The sequence below is a fragment of the Urtica dioica genome, chromosome 2, assembly GCF_054948205.1.
Source record: "Urtica dioica subsp. dioica isolate 48M chromosome 2, U.dioica_male_clone48M_v1_H2, whole genome shotgun sequence".
NCBI lineage: Eukaryota > Viridiplantae > Streptophyta > Magnoliopsida > Rosales > Urticaceae > Urtica > Urtica dioica.
The window spans coordinates 51,409,141-51,428,756 of NC_142757.1; the positions used below are offsets into that span (position 1 = coordinate 51,409,141).

Below are 19,616 nucleotides of genomic sequence, written 5' to 3' on the forward strand. Positions count from 1 at the left end.
TAATTATATAGTTTGCATTAAAATAAAATAAAACTATCTTATGATGATATGATTACGTTAATGGTATTATGGAGAATTTGATGTTAGTGTTACATTACCTACGAGTACATATTTAGGCGAGTGTTGATCTTAATTCACATCAACCATACGAAAGAAACCATATTTAGGCGAGTGTTACATTATAGTTTTCCTAGTTTTTAGCCGTTGGATTATAAATTTAATATAAATTACTAATGATTTATGCGGATTTGGTATAAAATGTCTGATTTCTTGTTTGAAAATGCTGTTAAGATTGTAGTCCAAGCTTTAGAGAGACATTTAAAAAACATGAGTCTTTCATCAAATGTGACTATTTTACATTTGTTTGCACTTTTAATAGGCGGTAAACTCATATGATTAGAGAACGGAAAAGCTCTCTAGCTTAGAGTATTACACTAAATTATCGATTAAAACGCAATTGAAAAGAACCGATTTGAAACTTGTGTCTAATAGCATATGTTATGTCTAATAGCATATTCTTTGTTGTGTCTAAATCGGAATTTTGGTGGTTAGCGAAACACAATTTTATGTGTTTCCGTGATGGCCATGATTTTGGCTAAAACCGATTATGATATTGTTAAAAAAAATAAAAATAAAAACCAAAAAAGTACTCTACTTTACATTTAAAAAAAAAAAAGGGAAAAAGATACCAAACCAGTTCGGATAGAACGAAAAGTTCAGAATAGAATTCGGTTCAAATTGTTTATGAAGATAGTTTTTGTTTATCTTGTGATATATTTACTTGGGAGAAAGCTCTTTGGTAGGTGAAAAAATAAATGAAAAACTCTTACGTAGGGAGAGGTAAAATCAATGGTAAATAAATTTGTTTATCTTTTTTAGGCCAAGTCATCTTTTAAAAAAAAAAAAAACAATTAGACGAAAAATATCAATTTCCACACAAAAATATATAAAATGAAGGAGAACTGGAGGTCTCCCCTGAATATTATTTTACATTTTATTTATTAATTTATTTATTTTTCATTCCTGAGTCCGTTACGCCTTCTTCATCGTCGTCTCTCTCTCTCTCTCTGCCATTTCAACTGACGAAAGAAATCTAGGGCTCCGAAACGAGGACCATCATCGCCACAGCGACGTCGTTTCGAACTCAATTCATGTTTTGTGTCTCACCACAAGCTTTCATGTCTTTCCAATGGAAACATCCTTTCCTTTCTCTCCCCAACTCGCTTTCCTCTTAGCCATTGCCTTCACAGCTCTCTGCTTCCTCTTCGCCTTCCTCTCCCTCCGACCACCGCGCCGACGATCGGACGACAGAATCGCCGCCGGAGCTTCGCATTTGAATGGTGGCGGCGCGTCGGAAATGGCGGTTCTGAGCGGCGCGTCGATGATGGAACAGCTCGTGCCGGAGATTACCACCCACGCGCTCAGCTATCTGGACTATCCGAGTCTGTGTCGTCTCTCCATGACCAATTCGCTCATGCGTAAAGCTGCCAACGACGATAATGCCTGGAAGGCTCTTTATCACAAGGTATCAACCATTTCCATTTTCTAGGGCTAATTGCCTCTTCATTACTTTCCCTTTAGCTGTTTCGATCAATTTCAAGGATTCACAATGTTACGGATTTGAGTTTACGGAAGTTGAATTTGCAGTCTATGAAATATTTGGGATTCATATTTATTTTGGTATCTCAACTAGGAAATATGCTAACCATGAATATGAATTTAAATTCAGAACCTATTGCATAAACATAGGGATAAGATTTAGGCATTTAACTTGGTTCAACCGATTGGATAATGTAGGTTATAGAGAATAAGATTTTTGGTTCTTTCCTTATTTCCTTGTTTCAATGGCTTTTCCATTACTTTCCATAAGCTAAACCGTCTCCTAAAAGAGGGATTTGTTATATGTCTATTGTGACTTATGGAAAAATTATTCTACAGCCATTGATATGTTTAGTGTTTGTTTGTTTGTTTTTAGGACTTTACGTTGGAACAGGACAGCGTTACGCCGGTGAATGGATGGAAAGCCTATTATGCTGCTACGCGAGCAATTGTGAATACAAATAATGAATTCTTTAGCATCATCAGAGACAGATCGCTCCCGGCCATGAGTCGTTTGTGGCTGAACGCGGATTACGTGAAATGCGTTCACGCTTCAGGAAATCTCTTTTCAGGGTACGACTCTTCTTCTTGCCCGCCCGAACTTCTCTTTTATTTCTAATGTGAGTTACGCTATAAGAGAATTCTTGATTGAACTGAGTTGTGCTCGTAATTGTTGAAACTTGACATACTGATATCTGTTTAAAATCACACAGTGCATAAAGTATTAGTTTTGGACAAGATTGAGCTCTATCGCTAGGGAAGACGTTCCATGTTCATAGAACCCCATCGACTGATTTGAACAAATAACGACGACATTATTCCTTGATCATTTCCATGTATAATGTTTGAATTTTGAAAATGTTCCGATTTTTTTCAGGTATAGCTCGGTGATCCAAAGTTGGGAATTTGCGTTCAATTGGGACCAAGGAGTGAACTTTCAGGTACGGGAAGTGCGGGCCCGGGTTGCGACGGACATGGCTTGGGTGACGATGAAAACGTACGTCGATGACATGGACACCGGGCCTTTCAACGTCTCTAACGTCTTCGAGTTCCACAACGGACGGTGGTTCATGGTTCATCACCACAGCTCTGTCATGGACGCACAAGTAGACCAACAACAGCTTTAACCAAGTGAAGAACAAACAGAACAATATTTTGATAGGAATGAGTGATATATCTAATACTAGTTACATAATTTACTTGGTATTTTTTTTCTTAATTAGAGCAAGATTCTTGAACACAGTCCTTGTCACTTTTTCAACATCAGTTTTGCTTTCGATCTATGGTAAAGATGTCACCTTTTTCAAATTGTTTGTGCTGATTTTTTCTGGGTTTGTTGCTTTGGGGTAGGCTTTAATATGGTCCTAGACTAAGAGCTTCAAGGATTTGCGGGGACACGGATGTTCTTGGAGACATGGGTTTTTTTTTTTTTTTTTTTGGGAAGGTTGGTTCAAGAAATTCAGATGAAATGAGATGGGTAATGAATTTGTGAAGGAATAGAAATAAACCTGGCCTAGCGGGATCTCCCGCTACCGCCCAACCCCGGACTCCCGTTAATTGGTCAAACGGGAGTCCCGTCCCGTTAAGTAATGGGACGGGACGGGAGTTTGCCTAACGGGAATTCGGGACCCCGTTAGGCATAAAAAAAAATAAAAAAGTCGGTTTTAAATGAATTTAAATAAATAAATAGAGGGATGTAAGTGAAAGGAATTTAAATTAAGTGGGTAGAAATGAAGATTTAAATGAAGTTCAATAATTATATACAAGGACTTAATTGAAAAGATTTTGAAGTAAATGGGTAGAAAAAATAATAAAAAAAATGTGAAATTAAAAATGGGCCTCCTAAAAAACCCCACCGACCCCTAAAAAAGTGCGACGGCGAGGAAAAAGAGCACCCCTTTCCTCGTTAATTATTTGAAAATTTATCCCGGACAAGGGCCGGGATATCCCTTAGTTATACAAGTTAGTCTAACCATTTATGTTTACATTTGCGAAATCAACTTCAAAATCGTCAAGAATATCGAAGCACATGAATGTTTCTTGTGCTCGATTTCTATGTTGAATCCAATCTTTACCGCACGTCAATGCTTCGACCATCTCCGGTTTCAAGCTACATCTTCTATCGTCGATGATGCGGCCCGCGCTACTAAAAGCCGCCTCAGATGACACGGTTGAAACAAGGATGGTGAGGATGTCTTGTGCCATAGATGACAAGACCGGGAACCTCCTCGCATTCTGTCTCCACCAAACCAAGAGGTCGATGGCTTCGTCATCCGTCCTGACCCAATCGTTCCGATCGTACTCTTGGATCTCCGGATGGGACCGTGTGTCGGTTGCGCTCGACCTCGTCTGACTTGTCCCAGCTTCTTGTTGTTGAGGTGATGGGCTGTACGTGGGCGCGTTGACGAAGACATTCGTGTATTGGTGTCTTCTCGGATAATGCGTCTGTGATTGAGATGGTTGTGCTCGATATTGCAGTAGGAGTTTCGCCTCGTATACCTTGAAAAGATAAAAAAAAGCTTCCACGATCCTCGAGAGATCAAGTGCAATGTAATCTTGGTCCACAAAATGGTTTCTAATGTACTTCAGAAATTTTTTTAAACCACCAATTTTACATCGGACGTCTAGAATGGCTCCAAAACCGTATAATAATGGAACCTTTCCAGCCCCCCAATATTTTAAAAACTTGGCTGTCATTGCTTGAATAGAATCTTGAAAAATTGTTTCGTTTTTATATTTATCAAGATGCACAGCAATTGCGGTCATAGTATGAAGACCGAGAAAAGAAGTAGGAGTGTAAACAGCAGAGAGATAACAAGTTTCTTTGTAAAAAATGTCGAGAAAAGAAACAAATGATTCAGCCATCCTAATATCATATTCGGATATAGCGTTTTCGCCATGTTCGCTGTTAATGTAAGAAACAATAACATTGACGTAATGCTCGGATAAGAAGTTGGTCAACATGAGAAAGGTAGAATTTCACCTAATTTTGTTATCTAGGTGAAAGGTGCGTTCTTGGAGACCGTTTAGTCTAAGGCGTCTCTTAAGCTCATCTACTCTAGAGGTTGAACTATTTATCCAACTAATGTAATTCCTAATCTTGTTGATCGAAGGGTCATAACTAGCGGCTCCGACTTGAACTATGAGGTTTATAATATGGGTAGCACAATGTTGATGCAAAAGAGTATCGTCAACGTTAAGTTTCTCCTTTAACTCCATAATCATGGCGTTGTTGCTTGTGGCATTATCTAAGGTTACAGATATAATCCTATTGTTCAAACCCCACTCACCTATAACACTAACTATGATGTCCAAGATGTTTTCACCAGTGTGAGAACCTTCTATCCTCCTAAAGGCAATGATACGTTTGTTTAGGTTCCAATCGTCATCTATATTGTGCACTACAACGCTCATGAAATCCATCTTAGATTGACCAGTCCATATATCCGAGGTTAAGGCAACGCTATATCTACCAGATGATATTGTGTCTTTCATTTGTTCCTTTTCTCCTAAAAACCATTTTAGGCTATCGGATCTCAAGGCTTTTCTAGACATAATTTGAACATTTGGAATTATAGAACTAATGAATCTAACGAAGCCTTGAGATTCGATATGACTAAAAGATTGATCGGTGGAAACAAAATATTCTACTAAATCACGTCTAAAACTTACGGGATCGATGTGACTTACCTGGCTTGACGAGGCTCCAGATGGTGTCCCCTGGCAGTGCCTGTGATGACTCCACAATAGCGAAGTCCCCACTCTTATGTTTTACCCCGAGGCCGTGCTCCAAGAGGACACGGCTCGACGGCTCGCGGAGCTCCTAGACCGTCCCGGCGTCGACGGCTTGCTCATCGCCAACCTCCTCGGCTACGACGTCGAGGATAGGTCCGCCTGAGATGGAGCGACCTTGGGAGATGATGGGGCCGATAGCCGAAGCGCCCGCCGGACAATCCTTCAAAGAGCGGCATCGCCGCGCCAAGCGCCGAGTGCGGATCTTAGAGAGTGCCTGACGGCACAGAGAAACTCCCGAGGAGAGGATCTCCACCAAAGGCTTAACTCTCGAAGGGACGCTACCCGCCACGACTCTCGCCCGACCTCAGGCCAATGCCGGAGACCAAGCATCCAACGAGCGTCAACAGGCGACTCCCGCGGTCCCGGCGGTCAGCCCTGCTAACGGGCTCGACATGGTGACTGTGATTCAAAGCCTCCAGAATCAAATCATCGAGATGAGGGAGTCGGGGAGGGAAAGGCCTTACGGAGGGATCGAGGAGTCATACTCTCCCTTCGCCGCTCAAATCCTCGCGCAGCCTTGCGCTCGGCCACGGCCGGCTCAGAGCCGGTGCTCAGCCACGGCCGGCTCAGAGCCGGCGCTCGGCCACGGCCGGCTCAGAGCCGGCCCTCGCTCCATGGCCGACTCAGAGCCGGCCCTCGCTCAAGGGCCGACTGAGCCCTCGCTCCACGGCCAACTCAGAGCCGGCCCTCGCTCCATGGCCGACTCAGGGTCGGCCCTCGCTCCACGGCCGACTCAGGGTCGGCCCTCGCTCCACGGCCGACTCAGAGCCGGCCCTCGCTCCACGGCCGACTCAGAGCCGGCCCTCGCTCCACGGCCGACTCAGAGCCGGCCCTCGCTCCACGGCCGACTCAGAGCCGGCCCTCGCTCCACGGCCGACTCAGAGCCGGCCCTCGCTCCACGGCCGGCTCCGAGCCGGCCCTCAGCCAAGGGGATGCTCAAAACGCCCATTGGTCGCCTATAAATACCGGGGTCCCTCCCTTGGTCCTGGTCCAAATTTTGAGTACTGAAACGCTGTCGAACTCGTACCTCGCTCGTTTCTCTCAAGTCTCGGCCTCTAAACACCTAAACCCTCTACATTCTACCTCAACCCCTCTGTTTCCCCTTTGTAGTTCACGTATCCTCTACTGCTTTTCAGGTATCAAGATGAGGTGAGCTTCATCTACAGCTAAGGGACGACTTGGGATACCAAGTCCGACACGCTCGAGCCGGAGTGAGACCACTTGGTCTGGCCTTGGGTCTAACCACTTCGGGCTTCTAAATAGTTGTCCGAAAACGAGCGACAACATTTTGGCGCTAGATGGAGGGGATCTCCCGACCTTAGCACGCTCTCCCTTCCATTCCTCATTTTCACCGAGGGGCCGTGTCCGGCCGCATCTTGAAACCGAGGGGGCGAGTCCTCGGGAGTGTGACCATGCTTGTTGCCGCTCCGGATGCGACGGTCCGGCCAGGCCACCGTTTGTCGTCTAGGACCGTGACGGGACAAGGCTTGGCGTCGCTCTTGACTCCCACACATAGTGAGCGCTGAATATTTTGCCACAACTGTGACATTTTCCGGCTTTTTCGCCATTCGCAATCACCTCTTCAAAGAAGGTCCACACAACGGACCTAGCACGACGTCGTGGTGGTTGTTGTTGTTGAGGTGGTTGTTGTTGTTGTTGAGGTGCTTCACGTTGTTGTTGTTGTTGTTCTTGTTGTTCTTGTTGTTCTCGTCGTTGTCGTCGTTGTCGGGTCTCCTCTTGTTGTTCACGTTGTCGAGGTCGTGGAACTTGAGTTCGAGGTTGAGGTGGTGGTGGTGGTGGTGGTAGGTCTTGTTCTTCTTCCTCCTCCTCCTCCTCCTCTTCTTCATTTGGATTTTGGGTTTCATCGTCATCTTCTTCTTCATTTGGATTTTGGGATTCACGATAATGTTGCTCGAATACTTGAAATTCTTGAAAAGCCATTTCGGATGGCGGAATTTGAGCTTGATAGGCTTGCTCGGGATCCATTTGAGGGTAGTATGGCACTTGGGTGTTTGGAATTTCGGTGAATTCCGAATGGTTGAAAGTAGGAGCAACATAATTTGGATCGAAGGAGTATTGGGTGTTTGGGTCGGGGGCGTTTTGAGATAAGTGCAACCAATTTTCTTCAAAACGGTGCATTTGTTGACCTCGGGAAGCTCTTCCCCTTCGACCTCCTTGGTTGCGGGATGATGAGGCCATGAAAAAATGAAAGCGTTAGAGAGAATTTGAGATTAAAATCGAGAGAGTGTGAGAGAATTTGAGATTGAGAGAATTTGAGAGAGTTTGAGAGAGTTTAAAGGAAAGGTGTGAAGAAAATAAATTAAATGGGGGGGGGGGGGGTATTTATAGATTTTAGAAATAAAGTGGATAAAATAAAATAAAAAAATTCGGCCGAAAGTCTTTAACGGCTCTATTTTAAACGGTAAAGATCCAACGGCCGAGAATAATAAAAAAAAAAAAAATAGCGGGACTAACGGGATCACCGGATCCCGTTAGCCAAAGTAACGGGACGGGAGTCCCGTCCGTCAGCCTTAACGGGATGTCTCGTCCCGTTACTGTTCATACTGGTAGCGGGGATTCCGTCCCGTCCCGCTACCGGTAAGCCAGGTTTAAATAGAAATGATGTTAAAACCGAAGCGATGTTTGTATTATTGGGCATGGAATAAATGACCTATTTTCTTTTTTCTTTTCAGCCGCCAAAATCATTTCAATTTGTACTTGCTAGTTGCTACACACTTTGTTTCCTTCTATTTTGGTACTGGTAACCGAAGAATATTGCATGGTTATATAAAATAGCGATATTAATTTTATCAATCAGAATTTACAAAATACCAATTCTCGACAATATTAATGTGTGGTATTCTTATTATTTAAATAATACGTATTTATCAATATTCAAATAATATATATTTATCATAAGTGATCCTTGAATTTCTATGTCATACAAATATAAATTAAATTAAAAAAAAATTATAATTGATGTAAATTGAAAAAAGGGCACGCGAAATAACCAAAATGAAACTATAAAATTTGTTTTTAGCCTATGTTTCACAACTTTTAGAAAAATAGCCAACAGACTTATGTGGCAATAATTAAGGTCTGATTTACCCTTATTTATTAACAAATTCGTCACTTTCGCTCTCCTACTTTTTTCCTACACTTTTTTTTACATAAAAACTTCAAAAAACCATTTCTATCTCATATGAACTCGAAATTGAGTGATTCTAAATCCTACGGATTCGTGACGCCGAGATCTTCAAAAATAGATCCATTGTGTTTGATGAAAAATCATGTTTAATACCATAGATGTGGAAAAATCATGTTACTACCTTAAATATGGAAATAACTGGAAATTTTTGAAATTATCAAAAAAATAAATGGAAACATAACTACGATGCATTAAACATAACTTTTCATGCAACACAATGGGTCTATTTTTGAAGATCTCGACGCCACGAATTTGTAGGATCTGAAATCACTCAATTTCGAGTTCGTATGAGAAAGATACGAATTTTTGAAGTTTTGATGCAAAAAAAATTATTTGAAAAAAAATAGGAGAGAGAAAGTGACGAATTTGTTAATAAATAAGGGCAAATCAGACCTTAATTATTGCCACATAAGCCATTTGACTATATCCCTCAAAATTGTCAAACATAGGCTAGATCCAAAATCACATGTTTAAAATGGCCTAATTACTTACAAATCTCTTGAAAAAAAGCTGTCCTATGCTGCTTAGATATTGTTATTGTAGATATTTTTTTTACCTATAAATAAATTCCAGCTTAAAACCGACTTGAGAGTTGAGACTAAGCCTTACTATATTTTTAACCTTGGTTTAACTTTTCACCATATCTCGATGTTGGTATCAGAAGAATATATATATATATATATTCATCCTAAGGTTTTATAATTGACAAAAAAGCAGAATGTTTAATCTATGTATATAATTATTAACGTGTAGGCATGAAACACGTAATTTACTTGTCTTTTTTTTTTCTTTTTAAGTTGTAATTTACTTGTCTTGGGAGTAATTTCTACAGTTTATATTTTAAAGTTTGCAAGCTTTGGAGCGTAGTGGTTCTATGGTCTAGTGGTCAGGACATTGGACTCTGAATCCAGTAACCCGAGTTCAAGTCTCGGTAGAACCTCTTGTCCAATCTTTTTTTTTTTCTTTTTTTATTAAACAGTATTGAATTAAAGTAGAGAAGCCCCTATTTGCTTAAATTCGTAGAAATGATTTTATGTAACTAGTTTTGATCTCTTTCATTGCCTGAATAAACCTATATACTGAGCGACTTATATAAGTCGTTATTTGTTTGCATTTGACTTTAATCGAATTGGACATTTGGAACATTGACCAATCAGTAGTTAACAAATTATAGATTGTGAGACGCTGACTTGGCTTGTACATTATTTTTTTTTATGCTCTGAAGCTTGTACATTATCTGACATCACAATGTACATATTAAGAAGAGATACCAATCAGTAAAAATTAGATGACCATCAGCAAAATATACAAGTTCTCAAGAAAATAACATGATTTGTTTTCCCCAAAGAAATAACTGTTTCCTAAGAAAAACAAGAGGATATTTCTGTTACAATTACAAACATCGTCTTGATTAAAATTGAAAAAAAAAGGAAATGGCTTAGCTTTGAAAATGAAAGAACACAAAGTACAGACCCATTCTCTGATGTCGAAAAGGGATAAATACATCAACTATAATACAACATTTCATCTACTATTTTCAATTTAATGGAGTTTTGAGTGTAACCGAATCAAAGATACAAGGAGATCCAGCTGAAAGAGGCGAGTCCCGAAGTCCTAGAAGTTCGTCCCGGCTGTACTTCAATCTTTGGTCTGTTTTCACAATGTCCTAAAATTAATTAGATTACCCACCAAAAAAAAATAAATAAATAAATAACAGCTTGATATGACAAATGAAGAAAACTGATGCAACAATTCCTTACCGATAAAACAAGGCGACACAGTCAAGCCCGTTTTCTTCAAAGGCGGTCTCGAAGGAGACGGACTATCGAAACAAGCTCGGTCCGACGGAAGAACGTGAGCGTTTTCGTGCCGTACTTCAACTTTGGAATGGCTTTTACCGAACGACACTAAAGCGTCCTCGGTCAAGAGCCAGCAACCCTTCAGGTCCATCGCTCTCAGCGTTCCCGGGATTCGAAAGGCACCGAGCCCTTGGTTTGTCAGCACAGCATCGTGAATAGCCAGTTCTCGCAGCTTTGCAAGAGCCGACAAATGCGACAACGAGGCGTCTGTGAGAGAGACGTTTCCGAGCGATAGACTGGTCAGTTCGTACAGGCTCGATACCCACTCCACCGCCGGATCCATAACTTGGGTTTGGTCCAGATTCAGTTTTCGTAAGCCTTTCAGATTTTGCAGCGCTTGAAATGATGGAAGTGGGTCTGCTTCGGGGCCAACCTCGTAGATGAAACCTGATATCCCAGAAAGCAAAACATAAACTTGGTTCCGATACTGAACACAGAGTACTGATATAATTATGTTTACCTTTCCGGGTCTAATAACTGTTTGCTTAAATGTTCTACAAGTGGAGATTGTTACCTTTAATACTTGTCTTGCTCAAGTCAATCTCTTTCAGAGAACTCATCAAGCCGATGGATATGATGGCAGAATCATCGACCAATGTGCCAGACAATGACAATGTTTCAAGGTTGGGAACATTCGAAGCTAAAACTCCTACTCCCACGGAGCTCACTTTGGTCTTGCTAAGATTCAAATGTCTCAAGCTTGCTCCTACGCTAGCGATTTCAAAAACTTCTTCGTCGTTCATCGAGGTTGAGCTGAGATCCAAATACTCTAGAACTTTCAGATGAGATAAGAAGCCGAATTCGTGGAGGGATGAGTTTGATAGATCAAGATGGGACAGAAAGCTGGAGTGAACGTGCAAAAATGTTTCTGATTCATCAAAGAACGAGGCTCCTGAAATAATAAATTTCACTAGAGGAACCTTTTCGCCGTCTGAATCAAGCACGCCTTGAATCGTACAATTACTCATGTTAAGGCACTCGAGGGAGCGCAAATTTGGAAGCTTTTGAATATTGGTCCAAGCTAAATTTAAGAAGCTTAACTTGGGTAGCATCTGAAACACATAAGCTCCTCGGTCCGTTATTTTACTTCCCCAAAGATCAAGGTATTGTAGTTTTGTTAGAACCTAAGGCCAAAAATTACTTAGATTAAATTAATGAAATCAAAATATTCAATTCCAAGGATATTTGAATAGGGATTGCATTAAGAGACCACGGTTGTCTCAAATCACCCGGAAATAGCCAAAAATTTAAACTTGAGATTACCTAAGTCTTAACGGTATTCTTATTATCAATGACCATAATAGATCACTGGTCTAACATCTTATCAGTTCCTTCTCTAGAGAAAGATGATAACTTGGAATATCGGCAAAATTTAAATCACAAACAAAATTACAAAGTACCCGGAGAGAAGTCAAGGCAAGATCGGTGACTGGCAAACCACCCAAGTCCAAGAGAGTCAAGTTGTTGAGCGAGGAGAGAAGCTTGACTCCATTTGCGCTAACCCCAGTCTCCGAAATATTTAGCTTTTCCAAATTCGAAACGGATATCACGTGCTTAATACCCGCATCGTTTACCTTCAAGCACCTCGAAAGATCCAACTCCTTCAAACTTGACATCCCTGAAAAAGGAAAACAAAAAACGAAAACAAAATATAAATCATCAGGTTTGCATTGACTAATTCAAAATGCAGATATATAACTATACCAGCAATAGGCCAAATAGCAGAGGTTGTGAGCTTATGACAGTCAGCTAGGTTCAACGATCGCAAGTGACGAAAAGCTCCGATGTACGCCATCCATTCAGCGTCAACGCAGATTTGACCTCTCAGATCAACCTCCTCTGCGCTTTCTTTGAAAACTCTACACAATATTTGCCAAAAAAAAAAAAAAAAAGGATTTCACTAAAATAAAATACAATTCCACAACGAAATCAGAAATCAGCGGAGATGTTTCAGATTCTAAAAAAGCAAACAGTTTATAAGCTTCGAAGAATAGTACTCGGAGAACATAATATAATGTTTATATTCCACAACGAAATCAGAAATAAACTGAGATGTTTCCAGTTTCAGATTCTTGAATCAGGCAAAACCAGTCGGGAAACAAAAAGTCTATATATACACAGCAATATCAGTAAATAGAATCAGAAATAATAGGAAGATGTTTCACATTCTCGAATCGACCGGAAAACAAACAGCGAATTCACACAAAATATAATCAGAATCAAGCGGAGATGTTTCAGATTCTCGAATCGGCCAAAAACAAACAGTGTATAGAGCGAATTCAAGGCATATAATCAGAAACGCGACAGATTTGCAAAAGGACTGCTAAAATGAAATCAGATTGGCGATTAGATGAAAAGATAAGAGAGAGAGATGAGTACTGGAGAAGAGAAGGAGAGAGGAGGCGGCGATGGAGGAGGCGGCGGAGGAGATCGTCGGCGAGGTGAGACGGAAGTCGTTCGAGTGTTCGCTTCTGTCGCCGCCATTTCTCCACAGCGTCCAAACTCTCGCTCGCCGCTTCCAAGCACATTCCCACCAATTCGCCGTCCATTTTTGCTTTTTGAGTCGCCATTGCAGCTTCAGTGGAACAGAAGATATATAGATTTTTTTTTTTTTTTTTTTTGAATGTGTATCTTTTGTTTATTACCAAAGTGTAAGCGTCAATGTAATTATAGTGCACGGCAAGCTATTTTTTTTTTTTTTTTTGTTATATATATATATATATATATATATATATATATATATATATATACTTTCCATTATTTTGTTGAGGTATGAAATTACCGAACCATTATTTTATTTTATATTTTGTAATTTGTACTTTTGCTTCTTGATATGTGTCGGACAATATTTCCACAAAGAACAATAATTTGTTGACACTCTGAAAGCACGGATTGAAATCTCGCGCGAGTTCTCGTCTCTCGCTTACGTGCGAGAGCGAGATGTTAATAACTCGTAAAGTTGTCCGTTTTTCGCGATATCTCACAATATTTCTCGCATTTTGACTTACCCCAATTTCTCGTTCAATTGAAGTTAAAAAATGAAAAAAAAAACCACCCAAATCGCAAGATCTGCAAAACCATCTTTAGAAAAAAGCTCTGCAAATCTCGCCTCTTCCATCGTAAGATCTGCTGAAATCTCTCATCTTTCCGCGCGGGACTTTCGTTTTCCTTCGCTTAGCTGTCCAACTTCGCACAAATCTCGCGCAATTCCCTCTATCTCGCATGGTAACTGTACAGATCTGGGTTTTGAATTTTTTTTTTTTTTGTAATCTAATGATCTATTCCTTTCCATGTGGTATGACTTGCTCAAAAATCAAAATATGTGTAAAAGATGGAAACTTTCTTTTTGGTAGTATGAGAAGAGAAGAAGTTTGTAAAAAAAATGAAATGAGGAAGATGGAGTTTTTTTTTTTTTTTTTAAAAAAAAGAGAGGAAGATAGAAACAAGAGGAAGATGCGTGTAGCAACGTGCAGATTCCGATAAAAGCAAGTTGTTTCATTTTGTAATGATTTTTTTTAAGCGAATAGTGTCATTTTTTAATGATTTTTTTAACAATTTTTGGAAGTGGAAAAGAAATGAAACGTGGGTCTTTAATAATAAACCCATTTTTCCTTTCCTTTCCACTTCCCAAAATTGTTTTAAAAAAAAAGTCATTAAAAAATGATACCATTTGCTTAAAAAAAAAAAATTACAAAATGAAACAACTTGCTTTTATCGGAATCTACACGTTGCTACACGCATCTTCCTCTTGTTTCTATCTTCCTCTTTTAAAAAAAAAAAAACAAAAAACAAAAACTCCATCTTCCTCATTTCATTTTTTTACCAGATCTGCAAACTTCTTCTCTTCTCAAAAGAAAGTTTCCATCTTTTACACATATTTTGATTTTTGAGCAAGTCATACACACGGAAAGGAATAGATCATTTGATTACACAAAAAAAAAAAAAAATTTCAAAACCCAGATCTGTACAGTTACCATGCGGGATAGAGAGATTTGCGCGAGATTTTGGCGAAGTTGGACAGCTAAGCGAAGGAAAACGAAAGTCCCGCGCGGGAAGATGAGAGATTTCAGCAGATCTTACGATGGAAGAGGCGAGATTTGCATATCTTTTTTCTAAGGATGGTTTTGCAGATCTTGCGATTTGGGTGGTTTTTTTTTCATTTTTTAACTTCAGTTGAACGAGAAATTGGGGTAAGTCAAAATGCGAGAAATATTGCGAGATATCGCGAGAAACGGACAACTTTGCGAGTTATTAACATCTCGCTCTCGCACCTAGGCGAGAAACGAGAACTCGCGCGAGATACCCCCATCTCGCGCGAGATTTCAATCCGTGGTAAGAACACAACAATTCTTGTGTTTCAAGCCGTGCTAGACAATATATATAACATGAAACGAAACTATATAAATTTTATAATAGATCTTATAAAATATTTAAACTAATTCTTAAAAAAATATATATAAAAAAATGTATCAAAACATATCTTTCATTTATATAAAATATATAACAACTTGATTTCATATAAAAAAATTCTAAGCATATCCTTGAATAAATATTTAAATATACTCAACTACTTTGTAGGTAAATTTTTTTTCACAAAAACTAATTTATTATTCAAGATAAAAGATTTAAGTAATAATAGATAAAAGTATATTTTTTTTAGCTTAGGAAGAGTATAAAAAGATATAACAAAAGTTAACCAGAATCAAATAACCTAACATATAATTTCATATTATATCAGCTAATGAATTTTTTTAAATCATTAAATTTATTAAAATGAAATTATAATAAATAAATAAAAGGATTAGAAAAAATTTGAAAGTGTGAAGTGTAGACAATTGATTAAAATTAAATACGTTAATAGAAGAAGATTTATAGAAATTTGAACATTCTATGACTTAACTACTTTATTTTAATTTAATTAATCAAAACGAAATGTTTAGATAATTTAATTATATTAATTTTAAAATAAAACAGACGAGGTAGTTATAAAATTTAGAATTAATCAAGGGCATTGTAGCGAAATAGCCAAAATGAAACTATAAAATTTGTTTTTAACCTATGTTTCACAACTTTTAGGGAAATAGCCAACATGATTATATGGCAATAATTAAAGTCTTATTTACCCTTATTTATTAATAAATTCGTAATTTTCTCTCTCTATTTTTTTCCTACACTTTTTTTTTTACATAAAAACTTCAAAAAACCATATCTATCTCATATGAACTCGAAATTGAGTGATTCCAAATCCTACAGATTCGTGACGCCGAGATCTTCAAAAATAGATCCATTGTGTTTGATGAAAAATAATGTTTAATACCATAGATGTAGAAAAATCTACCTTAAATATGAAAATAACTAAAAAATTTTGAAATTATCAAAAAAAAGAAATGGAAATGTAAATATGATGCATTAAAAATAATTTTTATCAAACACAATTGGTCTATTTTTGAAGATCTCGACGCCACGAATTTGTAGGATTTGAAATCACTCAATTTCGAGTTCGTATGAGAAAGATACAAATTTTTGAAGTTTTGATGCAAAAAAAATTATTTGAAAAAAATAGGAGATAGAAAGTGACGAATTTATTAATAAATAAGGGTAAATAAGACCTTAATTATTGTCACATAAGTCATTTGGCTATATTCCTAAAAATTGTCAAACATAGGCTAGATCCAAAATCACATGTTTAAAGTGGTCTAATTAGTTACAAATCTCATTAATCAATATAACGAAATGAATTTTAAATTAAAACTGTGTGTAAACTAAAATTAGAAGGATATATACGAGTACTTGTCGTTGGATAATTACGTCAACCTGGAAGTGATTTTTCTATAAAAAAAAAAAATAAAAAAAAAAAAAAAAAAAAAAAAAAATTTGAAACATTGAATAAACTGAAATTGTTAACATTTTTTTTTTTTTTTTTAGTTTTACTCTACATTTAATAGATGGAGATATTTGAAAATGGGAATATATCCAAAGAATGACTATTATTTGTGGAATTTCCCTATTTAACTCTCGAAAGAGTATTGGGGTTGCAAAATTGAAGTCCTGGCCCCATCATTGCACGTGGTTGGTTGAAAATTGAAACGACATTAGCTTCGGACTTAAAGTTGTCGTTTCTTGTTTCATTCAATCTACAGAGGGAATCGATCGGCTGATACTATAGATTAGTCTCACTTCATCGTTGAGCTAAGCGACTAGGTTACAATCTGAAATTTTGTTCCGACTATTAATCGCCGGAACGAGTCGGAGCTTAGGAAGGTAATTATTTGTCTATAGTTCTTGAATTATTCATCAATGATCTCTGAAACATCTGTATCAAATATCGCTGGTAATTACAAAACCCATACGAAATTTTGAAATTAAGATCAATGGACAATCTGATTGTTTCTATGCTTCTGTTTAGTTTTAGCATGCGATTGAATGAACATGAAATTAGGAAATGGAGAATTACAAACCGTGTTTATATAAGTGCTGATTAATAAGTGATGAAAATGCCTTGTATGAAAATAAGCATGATATTAAAAATAAATATATTAGACTATGTAAACTTCACGAAGTTGTTCTTCAATATATATATAACGATCGTTAGCTCGTTACAAGATAATAACATGAACATTAATTTTGTTACAAGATTATGGTAAGATATTATAAGATGTTTTGATTTGCTGTTTGGATTTCATTTGATTCTTTCTATAGTGTTTTGACAGTATATAATATATGTTCCTTGTTTTCAACCTTCGAATTTTTCTTCTTCTTCCAGAGACTAAGAACTAGATTTTGATTTTTGTAATCGTAACTGAGATCCAACAAACCAAGATTCATATATAATATATAAACATATATAACCTACACGATTGACGTTCATTCCATAATTTGATTTTACATAAATTTTTGGTTTTGAATAGATCTAACATATCAATGATCAATAACTTTCAATATCTTCCTTCATTATGGAAGTATCGTTCAACTCGAAATAAAAATTGAATCTTTGGGCCGCTTTTTTTTTTTTTTTTTTTTTTTTTTTTTTGCGATTTCTTGTGCTCATTATTAGTTCATTACGAGGTTTTTTCAAGACGATGGAGTCTCTGGGCGATCTAGAGTACCACACAATCCTGACAAAGCTCGGAGCAGAAGACACAGCCAGAGTCTCTTGCGTGAACCGAAAGCTCCGATCCTCAGCCTCAGACGACTCTCTTTGGTCCCAGATCTGCTCTCGGGAGCTTCTTCTCTCCCGACCCCTCGATCCCTTTTCCAACTCCGTCCCAACCTTCCAGAAAAGCTACCAAACCTGGCGCGAATCCTTCTCCGCTTACCCGTGGGAGACAGTGAAGCGAGCGAACTCGTGCTCGGTGAGGCTCCGAGCATGGCTTCTCGAAAACTTCCCCGAATCGGCGGCCACGCTCCAACCCGGCGCCACCGAGGCCGAGATCGACGAAGCCGAGCAAAAGCTCGGACTGAAATTCCCTCTCTTGACGAGGATCCTTTATCGGTTCTTCGACGGGCAAGAGTTTGACAATGACTACTCGGACACGCTCCATGGGTGTCCATTGGGCGTCATTGGCGGGTACAGCTAAATTAACTGGTCGATTAATTTATATTTTAACTGTTAGTTTTTGGTTAATATTAACCTAAGCGATAATTTTTAACCAATTATTTCATGTTAAACCGACTACTAAGAAGCTAAGTATTGAAACTAATGGTTAATTTAGTTAATCGTTCTAGAAAATCTTGGTTAATCAGATGAATCTTTAACCGTTCTAAACGGTTAACGACTAACCGTTTAAATGAGTGATTTAGCTTAATAGCTCATTTAAAGTAATGGATTTGCAAAATAGCCAATGTTTGTCTAAAATTAGTGAAACAGTCAAATGTGCAATAATCCGGTTAAAAAAAAATATTGATCTTAGGATTAATTGTTTTGAAAGTGATAAATTGCTTATAATAATTTTCAAAAAAATTGAGCTTGGTGTAAAAAACGATTTTGTCAGTTTAGTTACTTTCATGAAAATTTGAAACTTTAGCTTATAAATTAGTCTCAAATGGTTATTTTGTATATTTTTTCCCAATCTAAATTGGCTAAAAGTTTAACCGGTTAAACCGTTTTGCCCAACTCTAGCTACAGCTTCTACGATCGGACGGTCAACGTGTATCTGCTTCCGCTCGCCGATATAGTCTCGCGAACGACGGAGATTCGGCGACTGAGCAGACGTCGAGTCGTTATAGCAGAATCGTCGTCGATCATCAGCAAAACATTCCTCCTCGACTGCAACGACAATCGGCTCCACGTCGGGACGAAAAATTTCCCGGCCACAGGAGAAACAATCCCCTGCGCGCCGTCCATGCTCTCGTGGCTGGAAGAGCACGTTCGCCGCCTCGAAACCGGCATCATCAAGCTCCGACAGGGTCGACGGAAGCGTAAATCGTCGTCTCGTCGGAGCATCAGCCTCTTCCCGGAGCAGCCTCCGTGGTGCTCGGAGGCGATTTCCTCCTCCGGCGGAGTGAAAGTCCGAGCCTCGGCGGTGCTCGTCCCGGAATTTTCCGATCTCATCGACGAGCGTGAAAAGTACTTTTTCGCGTACTCGGTTCGGATGTCGATGCTGCCACAGGGTTCCGGGTCGTGCCAGCTGTACTGGCGCCATTGGAGGATCCGGGCGGGCGAGCGGGTCGTGTCGGAGGTGAACGGAGAAGGTGTGGTCGGGAAGTTTCCGGTGCTGATTCCGGGGGAAGAGGAATTCGTGTACGAGAGTTGCACGCCTTTGCCGTCTTCTAAGGGTTCCATCGAGGGCTTCTTCACCTTCGTCTCGGGGCGGCTCAGCGACCAGAAAGACGACCCGTTCCGGGTCGAAGTCGCTCAGTTTCCCTTGGAGTTACCGGAGTACATTTTCTGAGCCTGTTGATGGTATGTTTGTCTTATATCTATCTATAATCTGTGTGGGTTTTGGTTGTGGAGCTGAAAGGGGTGACTTGTTTTTTTATCCTTGTAATTTTATTATTTTCCTGAGACTGGAACAGAGTTACAGAGGTGTTAATAAATAAATAACATATATGGTTTTTTTTTTTTTTTTTTTTTACATTGTGTGATACCAATCCAATGGGGTCTTTGTAATTCATAGCACACAAATTTGGAACTATAATAGTTTGGCAAGTTAAAC

The 19,616-nt window shown here is 38.8% G+C and overlaps 3 protein-coding genes and 1 non-coding gene across 4 annotated transcripts; 3 read left to right on the forward strand and 1 right to left on the reverse strand.

Annotated features, from left to right (window-relative positions):
* The first annotated feature begins 1,007 nt into the window (after positions 1–1,007).
* On the forward strand, positions 1,008–3,074 carry LOC149405429 (Nuclear transport factor 2 (NTF2) family protein). The gene is made up of 3 exons (XM_089604891.1): positions 1,008–1,525; positions 1,976–2,172; positions 2,477–3,074. The coding sequence occupies exons 1-3, from the start codon at positions 1,190–1,192 to the stop codon at positions 2,724–2,726; spliced, it is 783 nt and encodes a 260-aa protein (XP_089461017.1). The 5' UTR covers positions 1,008–1,189; the 3' UTR covers positions 2,727–3,074.
* A 6,396-nt stretch (positions 3,075–9,470) lies between these two features.
* Positions 9,471–9,542, forward strand: TRNAQ-CUG (transfer RNA glutamine (anticodon CUG)). The gene has a single exon. It is a non-coding gene; the product is annotated as a tRNA-Gln (tRNA).
* A 334-nt stretch (positions 9,543–9,876) lies between these two features.
* On the reverse strand, positions 9,877–13,076 carry LOC149405431 (Leucine-rich repeat (LRR) family protein). Its single transcript, XM_089601253.1, has 6 exons — positions 12,841–13,076; positions 12,166–12,320; positions 11,862–12,079; positions 10,976–11,585; positions 10,363–10,848; positions 9,877–10,252 (listed from the first exon to the last, which is right to left on the reverse strand). Exons 1-6 carry the CDS (start codon positions 13,029–13,031, stop codon positions 10,140–10,142), a joined length of 1,773 nt encoding a protein of 590 aa, XP_089457379.1. The 5' UTR covers positions 13,032–13,076; the 3' UTR covers positions 9,877–10,139.
* Positions 13,077–16,502: 3,426 nt separating this feature from the next.
* On the forward strand, positions 16,503–19,530 carry SKIP16 (SKP1/ASK-interacting protein 16). Its single transcript, XM_089607175.1, has 3 exons — positions 16,503–16,722; positions 17,538–18,028; positions 18,581–19,530. The coding sequence occupies exons 2-3, from the start codon at positions 17,541–17,543 to the stop codon at positions 19,350–19,352; spliced, it is 1,260 nt and encodes a 419-aa protein (XP_089463301.1). The 5' UTR covers positions 16,503–16,722; positions 17,538–17,540; the 3' UTR covers positions 19,353–19,530.
* The last annotated feature ends 86 nt before the right edge of the window (positions 19,531–19,616 follow it).